Raw genomic sequence first — 22,323 nt, 5'->3', positions numbered from 1 at the left:
GAGGGGATCTTGTAGTGGGGTCCCATCAGAGAGGGTCCCATCAGCATGGGATCCATTGGAGGGGTTCCATCAGAGGGGGTCCACCCATCAGAGGGGTCTCATTCAAGGAGTCCCATTGGAAGGAGTCTCCCATTAGACAGGGGTCCCATCAGGACAGTTCCTTTGGGCTTGGAGAGGGTCCCATCAGCCCCCCTGCCCAGCTCTGAAGGGACCCCGATCCACCCAGGCACATGGACACATCTCCAAGCCTACAGGCAGCTCCCAGCACACAATGGGATGGAGTGATGGGGGTCCCTGTCCCCATCTCCGCCACTGTGCTCAGCCCTCCCCGCTGCCAGTGCTTCCCCTTTCGGGAGCAGGGGGCGTCAACTTTACCCCCACCCCCCATTCGGGGACAGCTGGGCCACTGCCAGCACCCATCTCCCTTCATCCACCACAGTCCGCAGGGATCACCCACATCCACATCCCGCGGGAGCCGCGGGGATACAGGTCAGCTCCCCGGCTCTGCCCCCAGCTGCACTCCATCCCACTCCCCTCCATGTTCCACCCCCTCTGCTCTCCCCCTACATCTCCCTCCTCCTCCTCGCCCTCCCGGCTCTGCCCGTCTCTGGGTAGCACCAGCAGCTCCTTGCGTGGCAGATTGCTGCCTAATTAGTTTAGAGGGAAAACTTAATTGAATTAACTTTTCACAGCTCCAGCAGCCCGACAGTGGGGCCTCGCTCCGCGCCAGCCCCACGCCCTGATCGAATTAACTTGTTTAGCAACCTGCCCGCTTCGGCCGCGCAGCTGGGGTGGGCGCGGGGGGGCACCACCGGCACCCACCGGGGCCAGGGGCTCGGGCGGGGAAGCGGAGACAGAGACGAGCAGCCGGGGGAAGTGGGGGCTGTTCCCAGGGAACGGAGTCCAGCACGGAGCAAGACTCTTTGTGGCTTGAGATGTGTGGCAGAACGCAGGACAGGCATGGGGCAGGGCACAGGCCGGGACAGATGGCAGGGTATGGGCCAAGAGACAGGGCGGGAGATGGGGCAAAACGTGGGGCAGGACACAAGACCAGGTACGGGGCAAAACACAGGGCAATACACAGGGCAGGATGCACGGCAGGAAATGGGGAACGACACAGGTTAGGACAGGAGATGGGACAAGAATATACGGGAGAAGGTGGGACAGGATGCGGGGCTGGATACAGGCCAGGACAGATTCGAACCGAACCCACAGGACCCAGCCAGAGTCCGTTCTTCCCCCAACCCCCGGTCCCCTGGGGGACCCAAAGCCCTTCATTGTGCACAATTAGACTTTTAAATTCTCTTTAGTGAAAGTGTTTGTCTTGAAAATGTCCCAAATCCCGCCAAATCCTCCCGCATCCCCCCTCCCCACATGCCCCTCTGGTGCCGCTGAAAGGGGCGAAAGCCTTTGCCTTGGTCCCTGCAGGGCGGTGGGGGGATGGGGTGCTTTGAAATTCATCAGGGCTGAAAACTGGGGAGGGGGATTGCAAAGGCCAGAGCCCCCCGAGGAGAGAGGGGTGGGACTGAGTATCCCTCCAGAGCCGCCTGCTTCCCCATGCACCCAGGGACTGCGGAGGGCACCCAGGGAGAGGGTGTGGTGGCGTTGTTTGCCCTCCTGCACCTGGGATGCTCAGCCCCAGAGGCATGGCATGGCATGGCATTGCGACAGGGAGGGAGATGGGGATCAGGATGGACACGCACACAGGATGGGATAGGGATGGGGACAGGGACAGGACCGAGGGATGGGATGGGATGGCGATGGCGCTGGGGACAGGGATGACACAGAAGGATGGGGACACGGCTGGAAGGTCCAAGCGCTGGTCCCAGAGCAGGCCGGCCGAGTGCTGCTCCGGGAGGTGCCCAGGAGCCCCAGCCCCGAAGTAGCGGCTGCTGAGTCGGTCCGAGGTGGGGGGTGCCTGCGCCCACGAAGGGTTAAGGGGGGCGGGGGGCTGAGGGGAGGGGGGTGTCGGCTCCGCCCGTGGCGGGGGCGGGCGGGGGCCCGGCGGGCAGGAGGCGGCGGGGACGGGCGGGCGGCAGCCGGGGCCGCACCGGGCTCGCCATGGACTACTCCTACCTCAACTCCTACGAGTCCTGCGTGGCCGCCATGGAGGCGAGCTACGAGTTCAGCCCCTGCAGCCAGGCGGGCTCCTTCCAGTACAGCCCCATGCGGGGGGGCTTCGGGCCTGCGCCCGCCTGCGCCCCCCTCGCCTCCGCCAGCTGCGCCCTGGGTGCCCTCCGCGACCACCAACCCTCGCCCTACTCGGCAGGTAAGGGAGAGGGACCCCCTGCCCGCCGGGAGCAGCCCCTGGACGGGCATGAGGGAGCGGCCGCGCCGTCGGAGCTGGCCGGGATCGGAACTGGCGGGGGACCGGGGCCACCGGGGCTCGGGTCCGGCGGCTGTCAGTGATGTCAGGGCTCGGTGCCATCGGTTGCCGGAGCCGTCGGTCTCCTGTACCGTCAGTGTTCGATGCCGTCGGTGCCCGGTACTGTGGGTTCCCGGAGCCGCCGGTGCCCCGTACTGTCAGAACTCGATGCCGACGGTGCCCATTGCTGCCTGTACCCGATAGCGCCGGTGCCCGCTCCCACCAATTCCCGGTACCGTTGTTGTGCAGTACCGTCAGTGCTCGGTGCTGTCGGCGCCGATACCATCGGTTCCCGGTGCCGACAGTGCCTGTTATTACCCGTTCCCGGTGCCGCTGGTGCCCGGCACTGTCAGGATTCGTAACCATCGGTTCCAGGTACCGTTGGCGAACGATATCATCGGTTCCCAGTGACTCCAGTGCCCAACACCGTTAGTGTTCGATGCCGCCGGTTCCGGGAACTCTCTGTTCCCGGTGCCGCCAGTGCCCGTTCCTGCACGTTCCCGGTGCTGTCGATTCTCGGTATCGCCAGTGCACGCTGCCATTAGTGCCCGGTGCTGCCCGTTCCCGTTGCCGCCGGTGCTCGGCATTTCATGCTCGATGCCGTCGGTAACAGCTGCTGTCGGTCCTCGGTGCCGTCCCTTCCTCATGACATCGATTCCCAGTGCTATGGATTCCTGGCACTATTGGTGCTAGGTCCCACCGGTTCCCGGTGCTGCCGGTGCTCGAAGCCCAGGCTGGCCCTGCCTGGCTCGGTCCCCACCGCCCCCCGTCCCGGGTCCCCCTGCTCGCCTCCGTCGGTAGGGATGAACCCTCCCAAGCACGGCCGCGGATCCCCGGGGATCCCTGGAGTTGTGGCGGCCCCAGAACGGGGCTGGGGAAGGTCCCCGCCGCTGAAAACCCACTCTCCGCTCTGAATTCGTTGCCATCGCGGAGGCGCTGCATGTGGTTGCGCCGACAACGAAGGAGATGCCGGTCGGTACCGCCCGCCCCGTCCGCACCGGCACCGCATTGCCCCGCCAGCCCTGCCCCTGCCCCGAGGCCCCGGTCCCTCCGAACGAACGACGAACAGGGCCGGGGGCGCCGCGGCCGGCAGCGATCCAGCCCTGCCCTCGTCCTTCCCGCCCTGCCCGCAGTGTCCTGCCTGGTTCAGTGTGCCTGGTTCATCGTGCCCGGTCCATGCCCTGATTCATCCTGCCCGGTCTACCCTTTCTCGGTTCACCCCAGCCCAGTTTGTCCTTCCCTGTTCATCTACCCTTTGCCGATTCCTCTGCCCAGTGCATCCCCCTGCCCGTTTATGTATTCCCCGTCTATTTCTACCTATGCCATCCTTGCTCAATCCTTCCCTGCCCTTTCCTTCCCTTCCTGGTTCATCTCTACCCAGTTCATCCTTCCCTATTCATCTATCCCTGGCCAGTGTCCCCTGCCCAGTCCATTCTTTCCCGTCCATCCCTGCCCGATCCATCCCTGCCTGATTCCCCCTGCTCAGGTATCCCCCAGTGTCCACCACAGTCCTCCTACTGTACCGGCTCTGTTGACTCCCCGTTTCCCTCCCAGTTCCCTACAAATTCTTCTCGGACCCGTCGGGGATCAACGAGAAGCGGAAGCAGCGGCGGATCCGGACAACATTCACCAGCTCCCAGCTGAAGGAGCTGGAGAGGGTCTTTGCCGAGACTCACTACCCCGACATCTACACCCGAGAGGAACTGGCCCTCAAGATCGACCTCACGGAGGCACGGGTGCAGGTCAGCTCCGGGGAGGGAGGAGGGGGCTGGGGAGCTGGGGTTGGGGGTGAAAGGCTCTAATCCCACTGGAGCAGGGACCCTGACCGTGGGACGCTGCTGCTCTGCTCCCTGCGTTGGCAGGGGCGGCAGGAAGGGACTTGGCCTTGGCACTACCGCAGTCGGGGGACACACTGTTGTCACAGCCTTGCTCTGTTGAGAGCTCGGGGGGACAGCCTGACTCCCAGCAGAGTGCGGTCATTGGTTCATGCCACAGCACCATCACTGTCATTAATGATTTAGTTCAGTCCCAAACACCTTGAGGTTGGTGAGAGTCCAAGAAGGACAGAGAGTGGCCCTTTGTGGGTGCAGAACCCTTGTGGGTCCCCTGTGTCAGTGCAGATTTCTCCTGGGGGAGTCAGGACAGAGACAGACCCCCCGTGTGGGTGCAGATCCTCCTTCGTGAGTCTGTGTCAGTGCAGAACCGTCTTTGTGGGGTCCTTCTGTGTGGGATTCCCCCCGTGTCAGTGAATACCCCCTTTTGTGGCTTCAGACCCCCTTGGTGAGTGCAGACACCCCCTTTGTGAGAACATCTGTCCCCATAGGAATATAGGGACCCATAGGAGTGGGGGTCCTGGCCCCCTCCCTCCCGGGGGAATGGTGAGTGAAGTGTGGACCCCACCGTTGGCACCATGGGGAGCTGGGGGTGGGCTCCGGCCACACCAGGTGCCGGTGTGGGTGCAGTGTGACAATGTCCCCTCCCCATTTCCCTCCCCTGCCAACACCGGAGCACACGCCAGCGCCCGGCGTCAGCCTCACAAATCTACATTATTGTGGATACATGGATCCCTCTGGTGATGTGGAAGACATTTCCCCCCAGAGAATGGAGGGTTGTGAAGCCCACCCGGAGCCCGGGAGGGCTGCCTACACCCACAGGCTCCCCGAAGCCCCAGGGACCGTGGCAAGGGTTGCTCCCACCCCCTCCATCCCCCTCCAGGTGTGGTTCCAGAACCGTCGAGCCAAATTCCGCAAGCAGGAGCGCGCGGCCAATGCCAAGGGTGCCAGCGGCACCGGCAGCACCGGGAAGAAGTCGGAGCCACGCTCCTCCTCAGAAGACGACGAATCCAAGGAATCCAACTGCAGCCCGACTCCAGACAGCACGGCGTCCCTGCCTGCTGCTGCCATCGGCAGCCCCGGCGGCAGCCTGAGCCCCAGCCCTGGCGCGGGGGCACCCCTGGGACCCGGCCATGCCCCCCAGCCCCTCAAGGCACCCCTCTGGGCAGGGGTGGGGGGTGGCAGCGGTGCCCCCAACACGGCCGAGCTGCTGAAGGCCTGGCAGCCCACCGAGGCTGTGCCAGGACCCTTCTCCGGTGTCCTCTCCTCCTTCCATCGGAAACCAAACGGCATCAAGACAAACCTCTTCTGATCGCTGAGTCACCGGATCCGGCTGCCCCCCAGACCCCCCCTCGACCCCCACCCTGCACCCTCCACCCACCGCCCCCACCACGGACCCAGCCACGATGCTTCAGCAAACGGGGAGAGGGAGCAGGGACCCCCCCGCCACCTCCCGGACCCGGCGCTCATGGGGCGGACCCGGAGTGGGGGCAGCTCCCACCGACACCCGTGGGTGCTGTGGGACCATGGGGGTGCAAGACGGGGAACACCCCCCACGCTCAGCCAGCGTGCCCCCGGCAGAGCCTTTGGGTCTGGGGGCTCCCGGTGCACTCCAGGGGTGGGGGCAGATGTGGGGCTCCCCACAGCACTGTGGGTGCTCTCGCCCCAGGAGACGTCCCCCTCAATGGTCTGTGCCGCTGGGCTGGGGGCGAGGAAGCACTTTATGGGGGGCCTCTGGGGTTCACGGGCTGGGCAGTGCCGGGGACTCCGGTATGGAGACGCCCCTTGGCGTGGGGAGGAGTTGATGTCACCCAGATCCTGCCTGCTGACATGGACTCCCCCCAGCAGCGCCCTGGCAGGAGGAACACACACCCCCACCCGCGGAGACTGTGGGGAGTAAACGCAGGGCTGGGGTTCAGCACTCGCAGGGCTGGGGTTCAGCACTCGCCTGCATTGCTGCAGGCGTTGCCAGTGGGGACAGGGCAAGAACTGTCGGGAGTGAGGTGGCCCCTCGAGGGGGGTGCTGTGGGATGGAGCCCCTGGCGCAGCCGGTGGGATATCTGGGAGCAGCCATGGCCCTTGCCAGCAGCAGGCTGGGTGCTCCCACTGAAACGGGCACGGCTGCAGCTGGGTCCCCCACACAACCCCGTGACTCCCACAGGGCTCCTGAAGCAGGGGGTGCTGGTGGGCCCCTCGTGCCCAGCCACCCACTACACCCGTGCTGCTCTGCTGGTGGGTTTCGTGGCATGGTGAGGATGCTGGCAGCCCATCCATCGATCCCTGTTCCCCCTGTATCCCTCCCAGCTCCCCCGAGGTGGGGTCCCCACTTTTCTTTCGTTTTTTTAACCATTCTGTAATTTATTACCCATGTTTGCAAATGCCACTAATCCAAATTAAACTTAATTTATTGACACTGCTGCTGGCCCTCAGCCCTTGTTGCACCCCACCCTCAACAGGGGTTGCAGGGGTGGGGGGGCTGCATAGTCCCCACCCCTGGACCCTCTGAAACCCACCAGAACCCCCCAAGTGATGCCACACACCCCCAGCACCTCAGGGATTATTTTCAGTGTCCCCCACCCAAAGACCCCAAGCAGCTGTAGGAAGCTGAAGGGGCACCCCCTGGGAAGCCCCCTCAAGTGGGACGAGGAGTGCCCCACACAACCCCCCTGGCCTCTCGGGGCCCTTTGCAGGGAGGGGGGGTGATGAAGAAGGTCTTGTGGGCATTGGGACGGTGAAAGGAGCACGCCAGGCTATTTGGGGAGTGGTCTGAGGTACCCAAGATGGGCAAGAAGGGGACAAGGGACCTGGTCCCCACCTTGCTGGGACCAGTACAGCCAGCTTGGAGGGGTCACAGATTATGCTGGGACCCAGTATTTCCCCCTGGGTTCCCCATCTTGCCCCCCTCCCCAGAACCTTCTCCACCTCGCCATGCTGACAGCTTCACCACACCCATTGCATGAACATGATAAAAATCACTCCAGATTTACCAAACACCTCCAAACACAGGAGCTGGGGGTTTAGTGGGGGGAAGTTCACGCTAAACACCCCAGTAACAGAGGGGGGATGTTGGGGTATGCCAGGGGCGCCTGGCCCTTCCTTCATCTCAGCCGGAGTGAGGGGTTGGGGAGTCTGGGGGTAGCATCACCCCCATGCTCCCTGAGGACATGGAGAGCCTGGAGGGAGCATCCCAGTGGGGAAAGCACAGTGGGAGGACCCCTATCCTGGGGACTCCCACCCTGGGGACCCTCCTGGAAGGACACTTGGCAAGGCTGGGGGCTGAGCACCCACAGGGAGACCCAGCTGCCAGCCCCGCTGTCCCCAAGGGCAACAGAAACCCCCGTGGGGGGACAGACTCAGCAAGCACCTAATGGGCAAACTGGCTGGGAGTGGGGGAGATGCCCCGGAGGCACTGGTGGTGTGGGGTGGGCTGTGGGGGAAGGCACTGATCTGGCTCTGCTGTGACAGGATTCCCAGGCTGGGGATGGGACAGACCCAGCACGGGGACAGGCACTCCCAGAGTGGGGACGGGGGCCCTGTCATGTGGGAATGGGACCCCCAGGGTGGGGAAAGGGACTCCAGGAGTAGGGACGGAATCCCCAATACGGGAACAGGACCCCCTGTTCCAGGTCCAGGGGTGGGGACTATGCAGGGGGATGGAACCTCTGGGTGGGATGGACCCTCAGGGTGGGGGAGGGACCCCTGGGAATGAGGACTGCACCCCCAAGGTGGGGACAGCAACCCCAGGGTGGGAACAGAAACCACTATAATGGGGATGGGACCCCCAGGAATGGTGAGAGGGACTCCTGTGGTGGAGACAGGGATACCTGGGGTGGAGATAGAACCCCCAGAGATGGGGACAGGGACCCATGGAGTGAGTATAGGAATCCCCAGGGGTGGGGACAGCACATCCAGAGCAGGGAGGGGAATCATCAAAGTTGGGGTAGAACCCCTGGTGTGCAGATATGAGGTCCAGGGGTGGGGACAGGATCCTCTGGAGCTGGGACAGGAACCTACAGCAAGGGAATGGGACCACCAGGGATGGTGACAGAAACCCCTTGGGTGGGGATGGGGATTTTCCAGGGTGGGAGTGGGACATCCATCTTGGGGACAGGGACCCTCAGGGGGACAGGTGCCCTGGGGTGGGGACAGGGATGCCCAGGGTGGAGACAGTAACCTTCACAGTGGGGATGGGACATTCAGGGTGGGACAGAATCCTCAGAGTTGGGGATAGGGACCCTGAGCTGGGCCTAGTGTTGTCTATGGAGGCTGACGGAGCCATCCCATCCCATCCCATCCCATCCCATCCCATCCCATCCCATCCCATCCCATCCCAGGCATCATGAAGGCACTTGGGGTGGAAACATGACTTTGCTCAGAGCCTCCTCCTCCTAGCTGTGAGTGTCATGGGGGAGCCAGGATCCCAAAGGTTACCCCCAAACACCTCTTCCCCCACCCCCTCTCCCAATAAATAAAAAATAACTTAAATGTGAGGGAACCCTGTAGGGATCCTCATGTGAAATTATCTGACCAGGACCCACCACCCCCCTGTCCCCCCACTCCCCCTTCCTACCCCATTACCCTGCATCCAGGGTGGGGGATGGGCTGTGGAGGTCATGGGGTTCCCACTTGCTGCTGGTGATGGTGGGATGAATGGATGCAGGATGTGCGACTGTGGGATGAAGGATCCTCAGCTGCAGGACGCACAGCTGCAGGATCTGGGATGCACATCCATGGGACCCAAGGTTTGTGGTCACAGGATGCTGGGCTGTGGACACACGGCCACAGGATCTGAGGGATCTGGGATGCATGGCCACAGGATCTGGGATGCTCAGCTGCAGGATGCAGGGCCACAGGGTCCAGGATATGTGGCAGCAGGATACAAAATGCACAGCCACGGGATCCAGGATGTACATCTGTGGGATGCAGGATGCTGGGCCACAGGAAACACTACTGCAAGGTCTGAGACGCAGGGCTGCAGGATTTGGGATGCTGGGCCATAGGAAGCACGGGATGCTGGATGTGCGGTGGGAGTTACTTGCGGAGCTGGAGGCTCTCCAGAAGGATGCGCTTGTGGCCAGGCTCCCGCACTCCAGCCTCCTCCAGGTCCTCCTCTGTGATGTCACTGGGAAAGAGGCACAAATATGGGGATCTCTGACCCTGAGGGGCACCCCAGTCTCGGGTGGGGTCCCCACATGGGGGTGCCAGAGCCCCCACTCAGGTTGCTGGGTGCACACCCAGGCTCCATTCTGTCCCTGCTCTGGGGTTTTGTGACCCTCAGGGGGCAGTGGGGATCCCGAGAGGCAAAGGGCATGTGGGAGCAGTGGGGACACCTTGGGGCAGCTGGGACACCCAGGGGCAGCAGGGACGCTGGAGAGCAGCACGGAACCTTTGGGGGCCATGAGGCCCTCCAGGGGCAGTGGAAACCCTCAGTAGGCCGCGGGGAACACCCAGGGATAGTGGGGACCATCAAGGGCAGCATCCCAACAGACCTCCCCAGAACCCAGGCATCACCGTGAGCCTCTGGGGAAGACATGGACTCACTGGGGCTGGCCAGGCTGGTGGTGGGAGTGGGTGGGGGTCTCTCCCCACCATTCTGGGGGGCTGCTCACCTGAGGAACTCCAGGTCATCCCAGCCGTTGCGCACCAGCCCCTCCTCGTACCGCTCCAGCCCCAGTGCCCGCAGCCACTCGCCCACACCGGGCACGGTGCCCACGCCACGGCCCAGCGCCTGCACCCCAACAGCTTCAGCACCACTGAGCACCCCAAAGGAAGCCCCAGCTGAGGTGCTGAGGATCCCCACCCACCCTGTATCACCCACCTCCTCAGCCAGGTCCTCCTGGATGCTCTCCTGGATGGAGTGGGGAGGGAAGGCAAGGGGGCGGCCATAGTCAGGGTGCAGACAGCGGGGAGGCAACGCCCCCTTGGCCAGCAGTGGTGGTGGGGGGACCACCCTCTCCTTCCCACCCCCGTAGTCCACCTCACTCAGTGTCTTGGCCATCTGCAGCACCGAGCAGGAGCGGTCATCCATCAGCCCTGCCGGCAGGCCCCCAGGAGTGGGCAGTCCCCCAGCTGCAGGTAGGCCCCCAGTAACAGGCATCCCACCAGCCCCCTCCATCCCAAATCCAGCCCTGGCGGCTGGGGGTGGCCGGGGCTGCAGCTTGGGCAGGGGAGCCTCTCCAAAGGCAGCAGAGTGGGACTTGGGGTCCTCACACCCACTGGATACCAGCAGCTCCTTGGGGGTGCCCAAGAAGGTGTTTGGGGGCAGCTCCAGCTCCCGCGGCAGTGGCGGTGGGGGAAAATCCGGCGGTGGCAGGTTCAGGGTGCTGAGGTCCTCTTCCTCATCACTCTCGCCACCACAGCATGCCGAGGGGCACTGGCAGCGCTCCGGCACTGCCAGCTGCACCTTGCCCTTGGGGGGCTTGCCGGGGTCCCCTGGCACCAGCAGCTGGTGGGGGACCCCCTCCAGCACATAGTATGCTGGGTTGTTGAAGCTGTTCTTCAGGGGACCCCCCGAGAGCTCTGGCATTGCCTCCGCCTTGGACCTATGGGGACAGGGTTGAGCGTGGCACCCCCAGAGCAATCCCCCTCCCTAGCCCTGCCCATACTCCCTCACCGGCTTGGGGTGGCCTCATCCCTGGGGGTGCTGCGGTGTGGGGCTGGGGGACGCGGTGCTGCTGTGGTGCTGCTCTTCTCAGGCTCCTCCGGGAGCTTCGCCAGGATGGTGGTGGGGGGCTCAGCACTGGTGGGCTTCCGCCCCGCAGACCTGGCAACAGGAGGTGTTGGGTGTCCCATGGGGCTTGAACACCCACAACAGTGTTCAGACCCCCAGGACAGGGCTCAGATATCCCAGGACAAGGTTCAGACCCAGTGGGATGCGTCTCAGCAGCCCAGATCAGGGCTCCAGGATGGGGCTCTGCCCTCTAGGATGAGGTTCAGCCACCAAAACACAGACACAGCTGCATTCGGAGACTCAAAGCCCCATCCCTGCCCTGTGTGGCACAAAACTGGCATCAGGACTGTCCCCAGTCATATTCCACACACCAACCCAGAGGGATACTCTAAGCAATACCTGTGCTCAGGTGAATCCCTCAGGCCTCCCAACCCCCAGGAACCGGTGCCCCCCACCCTGCCAAGCCCTGTCCCCCATACTTGGCATTGTCCTGGGTGGCCCTGGCACCTAGCAGCACCTTCCCTTTGCTGGCTGTCGTCTCATCCTTATCGATGCTGATCCACTCTGCCAGGGAACAGGGGCTCAGTGGTGGAGTCCTCTCCCCACCGTCCCCCCTTGGGTGAGGGGTCCTCACCATAGAGCCTCTCGCGGGTGCCCAGGCGCTCCGTGGGCACCCAGACCTTCATGGAGCCACGGATATTGCCGGTCTCCTCACCACGGTGGGAGAGGTAGGTGAGGAACTGCTGTGCTGTGCTGCCAATCATCGACTTCAGAGCAATAACACACTCCCCTGGGGGTGACAGCAGCGGGAGAGGTTGGGGGTCTGCACCCCACGGACCCCCCAGTCTGACATGGTGCTGGAGTGGACACTCACCGTAGGACTCGTAACCATCAAGGGATTTGACGGTGAGCAGGAGGTGCTGGTCCTGCAGGTACTCAATCTCAGAGAGGATGGGCTTCAGCTGTGGCCAAGGGAATGGGGAGACTGAGACTCCCTGTTTGCAGTTTCCCCCTGCACCCACCCTGTCAGCCCCCAGCCCCTCCTCACCGTGGGCAGCTGCCGGGATGACCACTGCACCTTGAGGAAGTTGATGTTGTCACTGCTCTGGCTGTCGTTCTCGAAGCTCTTCTTGAACTCTGTGGTGGTAGCAGGATATGGCATCAGTCCTTTAGCCTTCCAGGATGCCATGAGCTTCCAGGGATCCCTCTTAAGCCCTCTGGGACCCCCCCCCACAGCCATTCCAGTCCTCACCTTCTAGGCAGGTAGAATAGAACTCAATGAAAAACTTGGTGCGACTGGAAGTCTTCACGATGGCTTCTATGCTCTCAAACTCGATGTATGCCTGCTCTGAGGACTTGGAGAGCCCTCCATGGAGAGGCAAGGCATTGGAATCTCCCTGGGACCTCTCCATTTAGAAGGAGAGGTTGGACCATGGAGGGGCAGGGGACAGCAAGGTATCCCCTTGGGCATAAGCACCTTTTTTGGAAACGAACTGGGATGTCACTCCTACTTCAAAGGAGCCGAAGACGGGTGAGTGGTCACTGGTGACAATGTCATCTGTGCACCCTGCAGCCAGTGGGAATGGGGAAGAAGTTAGGATGGAGGGGAGGACTGTCCCCAGAACAGGGACAAGAATGCTGGGGGTGGTTATACTGCTCACCATAAGCGTTGCAATTGACATGAGTCTCGGGGTAGGACTTCCAGAGGATGCGGTCACACCAGGACGGCACGTTGGTACGCACCTGGCAGGAGTGGGGAGTGGGTTGGGGTTCAGATTGGGGTGTCCTCCACTCCCCCAACTCCTCCTACCCCAGCACCTACCCCTGTGGGCTTCTGCTTGTGCCAAACATAGGTGTCCCGGGAGCCCCGCTCGTAGCGGTAGGTTGGGGGGAAGGTGATCTCCTCCTCACCTGCAGGGACAGCAGTGGGTCAGGACAGTCCCAACAGCAGGGGCTGCAGCACCAGAGCCTCCTGGAGCCCCCCAGTCCTCACCGAAGCGCAGGAACACCTTGTGCTTCTCTTTCTCCAGATTGAGCTGATCCACCTTCAGCAGCGGCTCCAGCTCCTTGCGGCTGATGTAGTTGAGGATCTCCTGTGGGGACAAAGGCGCTGGCACTGGGCTGGAAGGGGGACCCTGACACTCCCACCTGCCTTCCCACCCCCACCTACCCCTTCCCCTGACCTGGATGTCCATGTCTAGGCGGTAATTGAGGTCCCCGAACCAGAACAGGTGGGTGAAGCGAAGAGAGATGTCAAAGGAGCTCAGCTGCTTGTCCCCCAGTGAGAGCAGACGCAGGATGTCCAGATAGTTCTGGTTCCTCCTGAAGCAGGGGACACAGGGACAGGGTGTCACAGACATGAGGATAAGGGCAGCAGCCCTGTCCCGGCCCAGCCCAAGGTGGGGGTGCTCACCGTGCTGTCTTCTCATTGCCAGAGGTGAGGTGGCAGTTGACAAAGCCAAAGGAAGTGCCATTAAACATGAAGGAGACACCCACAGCACCCTTGTTCCCTGTGAGGAAATGGGGACATGGGATGGGATCAGGCAACCCCTGAGTCTACCTCAGGGAAAGACACCAGCTGACCCCAGGTCACAGTGATGGGGCACAGTCCCCACCTGGCCAGCCAGCACAGGCACGTACAGCCTGGCACAGGCTGAGAGGCCTCCCCATGAAACACACCCCCCCGGAGCCGCCCTCGTGCAAAGCACACTTATCCACACCTCTGCATGCAACGCAAACGTTCCCAGAATCTTCCCTGTGCACTGCACACAAAGCCCTCCTCGTGGAACACCCGTGCTCTGGGACCTCTCCTTGTGCATCAACAAGACCCCTCCATGTGCAACACGCACACTGGGACCCCTCCCCATGCAATGCCCGCATACCAGGACTCCTCATCATGCAAGGTACTCATGCTGAGACTCCTCCTCATGCAACACATGCAAGGACAGAACCCCCCCACAGTGCAGACACCCCAGGACTCCCCCCAGTGCATTGCACACCCCATGTCCCTCTGTGCCCCGCTTTGGCCCTACCCAGGGTGTTGGCGATCCCTGTCTTGACGCTGGAGGTGCTGACATGGCTGATGCGGTTCTCATGCTCTGGCTTCACCAGCACCACCACCTTGATGTTCCACAGGGACTGCATGGCCACCTGTGGGTGCCAGCACCCTCAGCCCCCTTGCCAGCATGTGCTGGGGCCCCCTGGGGCCATGGGGGCCCCTCTGGTGTGTCCACAGGGAATGCTCATTATTCAGCCTCTCCCAAGGGCTGTTCCCCATGGAATCCCACCACCATCCATCAGTATCCACAGCTATCCAGCACCAGGAGACCACCCCAAAATACCTTGTGTCAGCAGATGTGGAGCACCCACAGCCACCCAGCACCATGAGAGCACCTCAGAACAGCCGGTGTCACAGAGCCAGAGCACAGCCACCCCTGGGACACTGAGCATCACACACCTCCACCACCCACCAGTGCCTGCACCTCACACCCCCAGGGTCCCCTGGACCCCCTGGTTCTTACCGGGCGGTACTCAACCTCTGTGAAGTCCTTAAGAACAGTGCGCAGAAAGTCCACCCACTCCTTGTCTCCCAGAGAATTCTCCTGGGTGCCGAAGACGTAGATGTCATGCGGTATGGCCATTGTCACCTCATCCAGGGTCTTGCCCAACCCCTTGGAGGTGATCCATGAAGTGATGTTCTTGGGGGGGGGAACGCTGCCTGCAGGGGGGACAGCACAGTTAGGGGGACCCCAGGGCCTTGACACCCCACCGAGGGCTGCCCCTGGCCTTGCTCACCCATGTTCCAGGTGCCAATGAAGACAGAGATCATGTCAGGCTCATCCTGGTGAGAATGCTTGTTCTTCATCAGCTGCAGAAGCTGACAGAAGGCCTCACGCTTCTGCAGAAGGGGGCAGTGAGGGGAGGGCAGAGGGGCTCCCCACAACCCTCTCCCGCCCCGTTTTATCTCAGCCAAAGCTGGCACCTTTTGGGCATGGGGACCACCCCAGGGACATCACCCAGCCATCAGGCACCGGTACCCAGCACCTGTCCCTGAGCCCTACCAGGGCCCAGGGGTTAAATCCTGCCCCACCCCCTCCATACAAGGGACCCCTTGTCCCCTGCCCGCCTCCAGCTGAGCATTACCCACCCGAGCACTGACAAAAACAAAGTCTTTCCGTTGCGTTTTATCCTTTTCCTTCTCAAAAACGATGCCCAGTTTGTTCTGCACCCGCTGTGACTTGATCAGCTGTCGGACTGAGGAGGAGTGGCAAGAGCTGGGACGTTGCTGGGTGCTAGCTGGGTGATGGAACCCCCCCCAGTCCATGCTTTGGGGGACCCCCCAAGATGGGGACACCCCCAGCATGAGGAAATCCCCCAGCTTCCAGCTCACCACTGAGCTTCACAGGGATGCTCCCCGGCACAAAGGCAGTCCCACGGGTGCTGGGGCCACCCCAGACACCTCCCCACTCACTCTTGTCATGGGTGAAGGTGTTCCAGTCCTCCTGGGAGTCCTTCTGCTTCTTCAGCACCACTAGTTTACCCCCCTCCACATCCACGCTCAGCGTGTACTTCTGTGACTTCCCAATCTTGGTCAGGTCCCCCAGGGTGATATCCAGCTTCACCTGCCAGGGGACACTGGGATGAGGAAGGACACAGGGGACACCCCAGCACCCCGTCTGGCATCTGGCCTCCCCCAGAGACACGTAGGGGTCTGTGCCCTCAGTGTCACACTGGAGGTACTCAGTTGATGCTGAAATCCCCTCAAAACTCCAAAACTGGGCAGGGCAGGGGGTAGGGTAGGGCTCACCTCAAAGGTCTGCACTGGGATACTCTTGGCCTTGCGGGAGAGGGGTTGAGGGGGGGTGGCGGGGGTGGCTGAGCTCATCTCCTGCAGGGCCTTCAGTGCCTGCAAGAGCCCCAGCAGAGTCAGGAGGGAGACCACCAGTCCTCCAGTTCCACCAACCCATCCAGTCTCACCAATCTTCCAAGCCCCACCAGCCCTCACAGTCCACAAGGCCCCACCAGCCCCCTGAGCCCTACCAGCACCAGCTCCACTGGCCCTCCCCAGTCCCACTGGTGCCTCAATCCCACAAGCCCATCCCCAGTCCCCAAGCTCCACCAGCCCAGCAATCTCTGCCAGTTGCCCCAGTCCCACCAGTGCCCTCAGCCCCACAGTCTCTCTGGTTCATCCAGACCCCCCAGAACACCCCCACCAGGCCATCCACCCCTGCATCTTCAGCCTTACCTTCTTCTCAATGGAGGACAGGAAATCTTTCAGCACAGAGAGTTTCAGCACCAGGTTCTCCAGCTCCTGCTCTCCACTCTGCCCTGCTGTCTGGAACCCCCAGCAGGACACCCCAGCACTGGGATGTGAACCCCAGACCCACACCAGAGCCTCCCCCCACCCCAAGTGGCAGAGCCCACTGGCAATCTTGGATGGGGTAGGATGGTAGGTGCTTCTCCACAGTTTTTCCCACCACCTATGGATGGCACCATGGTTGGGTCTGTGGGTGCAGTCCATGGTGGGGGGCTGCCACTGCTGTGTCCCCACATTCCCTTTACCTGTTGCAGGATCTTGGAGACCATGGGGGAGCTCTGCTGGTCAAACACCTTGGAGAGGATCTCCAGCCCTGCCAGCACCCTGTCCACCTCACTGGAGAGGCAAGAGGAGCCAGCTCACTGGGTGGCACATATGTCCTTCCATCTGTTCATCTGTCCCAGTGTCCGGCATTCACCTGTGCAGCCGTTTGCAGGAGGTGACGAGAGTCTTGTTGAGGTGTGGGAGGCTGTTGGCCCCTCCCTTCACTGCCTCCAGATCCAGGGTGTAGCTGCCCTTCAGGTACTCATGAGAGATGCTGCTGAGCCCATTGGTGCTACAGAGAGAGCACCCAGGGGGTGAGAGCCAACAGGGAGGAGCAGGGGACAGACAGGAGACAGGCAGACCCTCACCTTTCCACTGGCCTCTCCAACACAGATGGTCCCAGGCCAGTGGGGCTGAGCCCCACTGAGGTGCCAGAGAAACTGGTGGAGCCGGAGCGTGGTGGCAATGGCGGCTTCTCATCTTCTCCATCTGCAATGGGGCAATGAGGGGGCCAGTTACTACCACCCCAGGAGTCTCAGGACCCTATTCACCCACCCACGTCACCCTGCCATACCCGAGTAGTCCCTGTCCTCCACGGTCTCCTTCTCTTTCTCCCTCTCAACAGGGAAGAGCAGGGTGCAGACCAGTCCCTGGTTGGGCTGCAGGTACAGGGCAATCAGCTCGTTGAGCGTCTTGAAGCGCCGCACCTGCACCCCCTGTGACGTCTGCGGGGACATTGGGACACCGGGACCATCAGCACCTGCAGCCAGCATCACCGGACCCCCCCAGGCAGAGACAACACCAAGCAGGGAACCCACCATCCAGGGATGCCACCATGCAGAGATGTCCCAAAACATCCCCAGGCAGGGATACACCATGCAAGGACCCCCAGGCAGGGGGTGATGCAAGGATCCCCTCATGCAGAGCTGTCACCATGCAGGGATGTTCCCATGAGGGGACCCCCATGCAGGGACCCCCTCATGCAGAGACTCCCATGGAGGGATCCTCCCATGCAGAGATGCCACAGTGCAGGAACCCCTCCATGCAGGGATCCCCATGCAGGATGGGGCGCTGACCCCACAGTCCCACGGAGGGGACCAGGGCCCATTGCAACAGGGCTGGTAGGTGGGCTGACAGGGTGCAGGCAGCAGCCATCCCTCAGCCTCCTCCCTCCCAGGGGCAGCTTTTCCTGCCTGCCAGGCCAGCACAAAGAGGGTTCTGTTGCTCTAAAAATACCCAGTGCTACAGCCGGCCAAGACAGGCACAGCCAAGCCATCCGGCACAGCCAGGCATGCATGTGGCACGGGGCCAGGGCTGAGCCCGGCACAGCCACCCAGCGCAGCCAGAGAGACAGGTAAACTCACAGCACGAGACGCCCCACCGCCCATGAGCCAGAGGTGTCCCATGCCCGCGCTGCCCACCTGCACGGCCAGGAAATCCTCCTCGTCCGGCAGGATGCGGTAGGTGTGGACGTGTTTCTGGAACCTGTGGCAGCAGGGAGGGCATCAGGGTGCTGGGGGTTGGGTGGTGTCCCTCCACCTGCCTGCACAGCCCCTGCCAAACCCGAAGGGATGCCCAGTACTCTTCCAGTCAGACCCCTACTTCACCAGCACCGACAGAGAGGAGCTCCAATACCACTATTCCTCATGGAATGCAATGAGCTGACAGGGAACCCATGGAAAGCTCATGGGAAAATGCTTGCAGGATGGGTGCTGGGAGTCCGAGAGTGACTCCCCTGCTTGCTCCGACCCCACAGCTGACACCACTATGTCCTTGGCAGTGCTGCTGCCCCTGCTGCACCGCCTGTCTGTGCCAGAGGCACTGTCTCCAGCCCACAGCACAGGCTGGAGCTGGCAGGAGCAGGCAGGAGCTGGCAGCCAGGACACCAGGAAACAATTTATTTTCCTGTGGAAGCTGACAGGAACCAAGGACATGATCCCAGGGCAGGGGGTGATGGGCAGTGCTAAGAGATGGGGTGAAAACATCAGTGAGTGTAAGGAGCAGGATTGGAAGCCCTCCCCATTTCAGGGACTCCAGGAGACAGGGAGCTTCAACACTGCCAGGCCTCCCCACTCCAGGGCTGTCAGCAGGGATCGTGACTCCTTGGCTGGCCTCTGGTCACAGAGGTCACCATGAGCATTGAGGCTGTGTCACCACACAAGGGCCACTCAGCTGCTGTGTCCCCTGCCCCAGTGGCAGCACGACACAGGGCTGGAGGACTGGGACAAGGCATCCATCCCCCCTATGCTGTGCCCCTGGACAGGGTGCCGTGCCCCCCATGTCCTATCACCCACTGTCAGGTCCCCTGGTGTCACCCTACAGTTCTGGTTACCCTGCCACCACCCCACAGCACCAGGTGCCCTGGTGCCACCACATTCCCTGCAGTACCAAGTCCCCATTTCTCCCGCCTCCTCTGGAGGTATGACCTACCCCAGCATTGTTGGGGTCTTCTCAGGTGCCCCAATGCCCAGTCAGAGGTCATTGTGAGGGTGGGGCCATGGAGAACTCTCCAAGTAGCAGAGGGGGCTGAATGAGAATCCACTATGGGGGGGCTGTATGGAAAACCCTGCTAGGGTGGGTGAAGGGATCAGGGGTTCCCAGACTCAAAGAAGTCTGTGGGAGAATCCCAGCTGGTAGGATGGGGGGGCACAAAGAGACACCCCCAAACGAGGGTAGCATAAGGGGTCTCTGTGGGAAGTCCTAACACACAATTGGGGTCTCCATAGCAGGAACACTAGTGGAGAGGTGATGTGGGTGCAAGAGGAACCCCAGCACAGCACCAGTATGTGGAACTCCAGATTGGAGGGACAAGGAGCAGGACCCTTAGGAGGAACCTCAGCTGTGGGGGACATCAAGGGGTTCTCTACGGATGACTGGCAGGGGGCTGGAGGGACACCCAGCACAGGGGGTGGTACTGTGGAGGGGGATTGCAGGGCCGCCTGGCTGCCCAGTCCCGCACCACTGTCGGCTGCTATTTTGGTGAGCAAAGACAGGGAGGGGGGGCCAGAGAGCACCGGGCTTGGGTACAAAGAGCCTTTATGCGGGAGCTATGGGACTCCCCGGTCGCTCTGACGCACAGCACCCTGCCACAACCCTGTCAGCACAGAGGGCACCCCATATCCCCACTGCTCTGTGGCACACAGAGGGGCACCTACCACCCTACTTCACCAAGAGCAGGGTGTGGGCACCCTGGCAAGGGGGATACCATGTGCCCACTGGCACCATCCTGGCACTGGTGTCCCCCATGAACTGGTGGTGAGCCAGGATGGAAGCTCCAAGCCCCCATGCTCCTGTGGGACACCACACCAGGACTGTCCCCACTAGCACTGCTCACCAGCCAGTGATGTCAGCACGCCCTGGGGTGCCACTGCTGTATGCTACCACTGTGAGTTCCAGTGATGCCCCAATATGCAACAGTGAGGCCACAAGTGTGACGCCCTGGTGTGCCATGGTGAGACACCCCAGTGTGCCACAGCAAGGGCACAGTGAGATGTCCTGGTGTGCCACATCCAGCCTGGTGAGTCCATGGCACACCAGTGGGAGGGTTAAAGGAAGCCGATGCTGCCAGGATCCCGCTGCAGTTCCCTTTCCTCCTCCTGATTCTGCAGCTATATTTAGGACCCCAGCAATAGCTGGGGCCAATGGCTCCACAGCCCTGTCCACCCACTCACAGGCAATGGGGGTGCCTGGTGAGATCACAGCACCAGGGACTCCCAATAGCTCTTGTTGGAGTGCAGCCTCCCAACCTGGCATCCCCATGACGGGCTTTGCCATGCTGCGTGGTCCAATCCCACAGGCCAGCTACGTGGCACCCATGGCCTCCTCACCAAGCAGTAACAGACATCAATGACAGGCACACCTTATCCAGGCACCCGTACCACAATGCTGTCTGTAGCCCCGTCACCCACACTGATGCCACAATGCCTCCAGCCATATGGCACCATTAGGTGCTGGAATTGCATGATCTCCCAGTGCTGTGCCTGGTGCTGCTGGCTGGCCCAGCTCTGTGGTGGGGAGCCAGTGCCCAGAGCCACACTGTGCCCACATGGCTGGGAAACGGCATTTGCCACCGTCCACGGGGAAGGACAACCATGCCACCATGAAGGCTGCATGCCTGGCAACCGCATTTGACACCAGCACAGAGCAACCCCAGGCCAGGGCAGGCCAGCTCACAGTGCACTCCCAATTCTCCCACAGGCTCTCAGGGCACAGAAAAGCTTTGAGTTCAAGTGCCCTCACCGCCACTCCACAACCACATCAAGGTCCAGGTGCTGGCACAGGTAGCCAGCCTCGAGCAGAGCTGGTGGCATGCCCCAGGAGCATCCCAGCACAACAAGGTGCCAGAAGCTCCAGGTATGGAGGGGTACTGGGGTACACCACTGGGCAAAGGCACTTCAGGACCCCCAGGGCTGTCAGCACTCACCTGTGATCTGGCACAAGCTGGGAGCCATGGAGTTCCATGGCACAACTCAAGGGCACAGAGCTGTCCCCCCTTCCCAGGTTGGGGACCCCCAGACATGAGGGCAGGAGCTGGGGACCCCCAGTGCCATGGGTAGGCTCAGGGACCCTGAGAGTGTGTGGTAGGTGCCAGGCCCTCCATCTCACAGACCCCCAGGGTAGCGGGGGGTTGAGGGGGTGACACAGTCCTCCTCGAGCCAGCCCAATATCCCCCCACTGCCCAGAAATTCCCAGCCCCTCCAGAGTCTGTTGGTGTCTGGTCTCCTGGGACACCCAGATCACAGCAGGTGCCATTCCCCTGGTGCCTTGAGTCCCAGAAGTGCCAGTGTCCCTCTGAAACCCCAGGTCTCCCCGTGTCTGTGCCCGCAGCACCCACTGACCAGAGCTGTCCCAGCCTCCCTGTGCCCAAATTCCTAGCAGCCCCCACAGTACTGTCGACCCCCGTGCTCACTGTATCACTGTATCCCTCAGGTGACTTTCCCTCTCTGTCTGCTGCCCTCTTGGTGTTCCCCTCCACCCCCACCAATGCTCCCTGAGTGCTCCCCTGGATCCCTTCCAGCGATCCCCACTGCTTCCCCGGCCCGTGCTTCCTTGGCGCCCCCCGTCCCGCCCTCGGTGCCTCTCCCACTGTTCTTCCCGGTCCTCTGCCAGTACTTCCTTGGACACCGGGCCGGTGTACCACAGTGCTCCCCTGAATCCCTGCAGTGACCCCACCATGACGCCTCAGTGCTCTCCCTGGTACCTCGCTGGCGCTCCCCCAAATCCTCCCCTCTGCTCGCCCAGGACCCACCCCCGGTTGCCCTCCCGACCCCCTGCTCTCCTCGGACCATCCCCGAGGCCCCTCTAGTGCCGCCCTGAACACTCCACTCCTACGTCCGAATCTCCCCCGGTACCCCCTCCCCGTTTCTCCCGGGATCCCCCCACAGCTCCGGCGGTACCTCGCCGGTGGCCCCCTCAAGCTCCCCCCTGCAGCTCTCCCATGGTCCCCCCCGGTCCTCCCGCCGACACCCTGCCCGTGCCTCCGCAGCTCCCCCGGCCCCGCGCCGGTCCCCTCCCGGTGCACCGCCTCCAGCCACCCCCGATGGCCGATCCCAGATCTCCCCTCATGGCCCGCCGGTTCCGCGTGGGTGTCCCCCCGGCACCCCCCCGCCTGTACCCCACTCACAGCAGGCAGAGCGCGTAGGCCCCCGCCACGCTTTCGCTGTCCCGCACCAGGAAGCTGCCGTCCCGCCCGGCCCGCGCCAGCTGCTCCTCGGCCGCCGCCCGGCTCAGGTCCCGGTGGTACCAGGGGGGCACCGGCACCGGGGCCGCTCCTCCCGCGCCCCCCGCACCCGCCATGCTCCGCCGCCGGGGCCGCGCCGCGGGGCCGCGCTCTGAGGGGGAGGGGGAGCCGAGGGGCGGGCACCGGGGCGGAGAA

The 22,323-nt window shown here is 62.6% G+C and overlaps 2 protein-coding genes across 3 annotated transcripts; one reads left to right on the top strand and one right to left on the bottom strand.

Annotated features, from left to right (window-relative positions):
- The first annotated feature begins 2,031 nt into the window (after window positions 1–2,031).
- PHOX2A (paired like homeobox 2A) lies at window positions 2,032–8,666 on the top strand. Its single transcript, XM_041469542.1, has 3 exons — window positions 2,032–2,269; window positions 3,920–4,107; window positions 5,081–8,666. Exons 1-3 carry the CDS (start codon window positions 2,062–2,064, stop codon window positions 5,507–5,509), a joined length of 825 nt encoding a protein of 274 aa, XP_041325476.1. The 5' UTR covers window positions 2,032–2,061; the 3' UTR covers window positions 5,510–8,666.
- INPPL1 (inositol polyphosphate phosphatase like 1) lies at window positions 6,608–22,263 on the bottom strand. 2 transcript variants are annotated; one of them, XM_041469541.1, is made up of 28 exons: window positions 22,072–22,263; window positions 17,870–17,933; window positions 17,023–17,173; window positions 16,817–16,937; window positions 16,603–16,740; window positions 16,430–16,520; window positions 16,113–16,202; window positions 15,675–15,773; window positions 15,339–15,489; window positions 15,015–15,121; window positions 14,663–14,765; window positions 14,389–14,585; window positions 13,900–14,017; window positions 13,281–13,377; window positions 13,051–13,189; window positions 12,861–12,960; window positions 12,690–12,778; window positions 12,529–12,610; window positions 12,345–12,434; window positions 12,120–12,233; window positions 11,916–12,004; window positions 11,742–11,829; window positions 11,502–11,657; window positions 11,347–11,431; window positions 10,811–10,960; window positions 10,016–10,739; window positions 9,807–9,925; window positions 6,610–9,319 (listed from the first exon to the last, which is right to left on the bottom strand). In XM_041469541.1, exons 1-28 carry the CDS (start codon window positions 22,242–22,244, stop codon window positions 9,229–9,231), a joined length of 3,816 nt encoding a protein of 1,271 aa, XP_041325475.1. In that variant the 5' UTR covers window positions 22,245–22,263; the 3' UTR covers window positions 6,610–9,228. The 2 variants fall into 2 exon arrangements, with proteins under 2 accessions (XP_041325474.1, XP_041325475.1); XM_041469540.1 differs by having other exon boundaries at window positions 6,608–9,319; window positions 9,807–10,739.
- Window positions 22,264–22,323: the final 60 nt, after the last annotated feature.

This window comes from Pyrgilauda ruficollis, unplaced genomic scaffold (assembly GCF_017590135.1).
Source record: "Pyrgilauda ruficollis isolate IOZ18807 unplaced genomic scaffold, ASM1759013v1 scaffold236, whole genome shotgun sequence".
NCBI classification, from domain to species: Eukaryota; Metazoa; Chordata; class Aves; order Passeriformes; family Passeridae; genus Pyrgilauda; species Pyrgilauda ruficollis.
The sequence above is the reverse complement of the archived record's forward strand: the minus strand, read 5'-3'. Positions and strand labels throughout refer to the sequence as shown.

Excerpts from the sequence above, each read along its gene's own strand:
- PHOX2A (XM_041469542.1), top strand. The coding sequence starts at position 2,062 with ATGGACTACTCCTACCTCAACTCCTACGAGTCCTGCGTGGCCGCCATG. Across the intron at positions 2,270-3,919 it reads ACCCTCGCCCTACTCGGCAG|TTCCCTACAAATTCTTCTCG; the intron begins GTAAGGGAGAGG and ends TTTCCCTCCCAG. Across the intron at positions 4,108-5,080 it reads TCACGGAGGCACGGGTGCAG|GTGTGGTTCCAGAACCGTCG; the intron begins GTCAGCTCCGGG and ends ATCCCCCTCCAG.
- INPPL1 (XM_041469540.1), bottom strand. The coding sequence starts at position 22,244 with ATGGCGGGTGCGGGGGGCGCGGGAGGAGCGGCCCCGGTGCCGGTGCCC. Across the intron at positions 16,521-16,602 it reads TCCTGCAAACGGCTGCACAG|TGAGGTGGACAGGGTGCTGG; the intron begins GTGAATGCCGGA and ends TTGCCTCTCCAG. Across the intron at positions 14,586-14,662 it reads CATTGGCACCTGGAACATGG|GCAGCGTTCCCCCCCCCAAG; the intron begins GTGAGCAAGGCC and ends TCCCCCCTGCAG.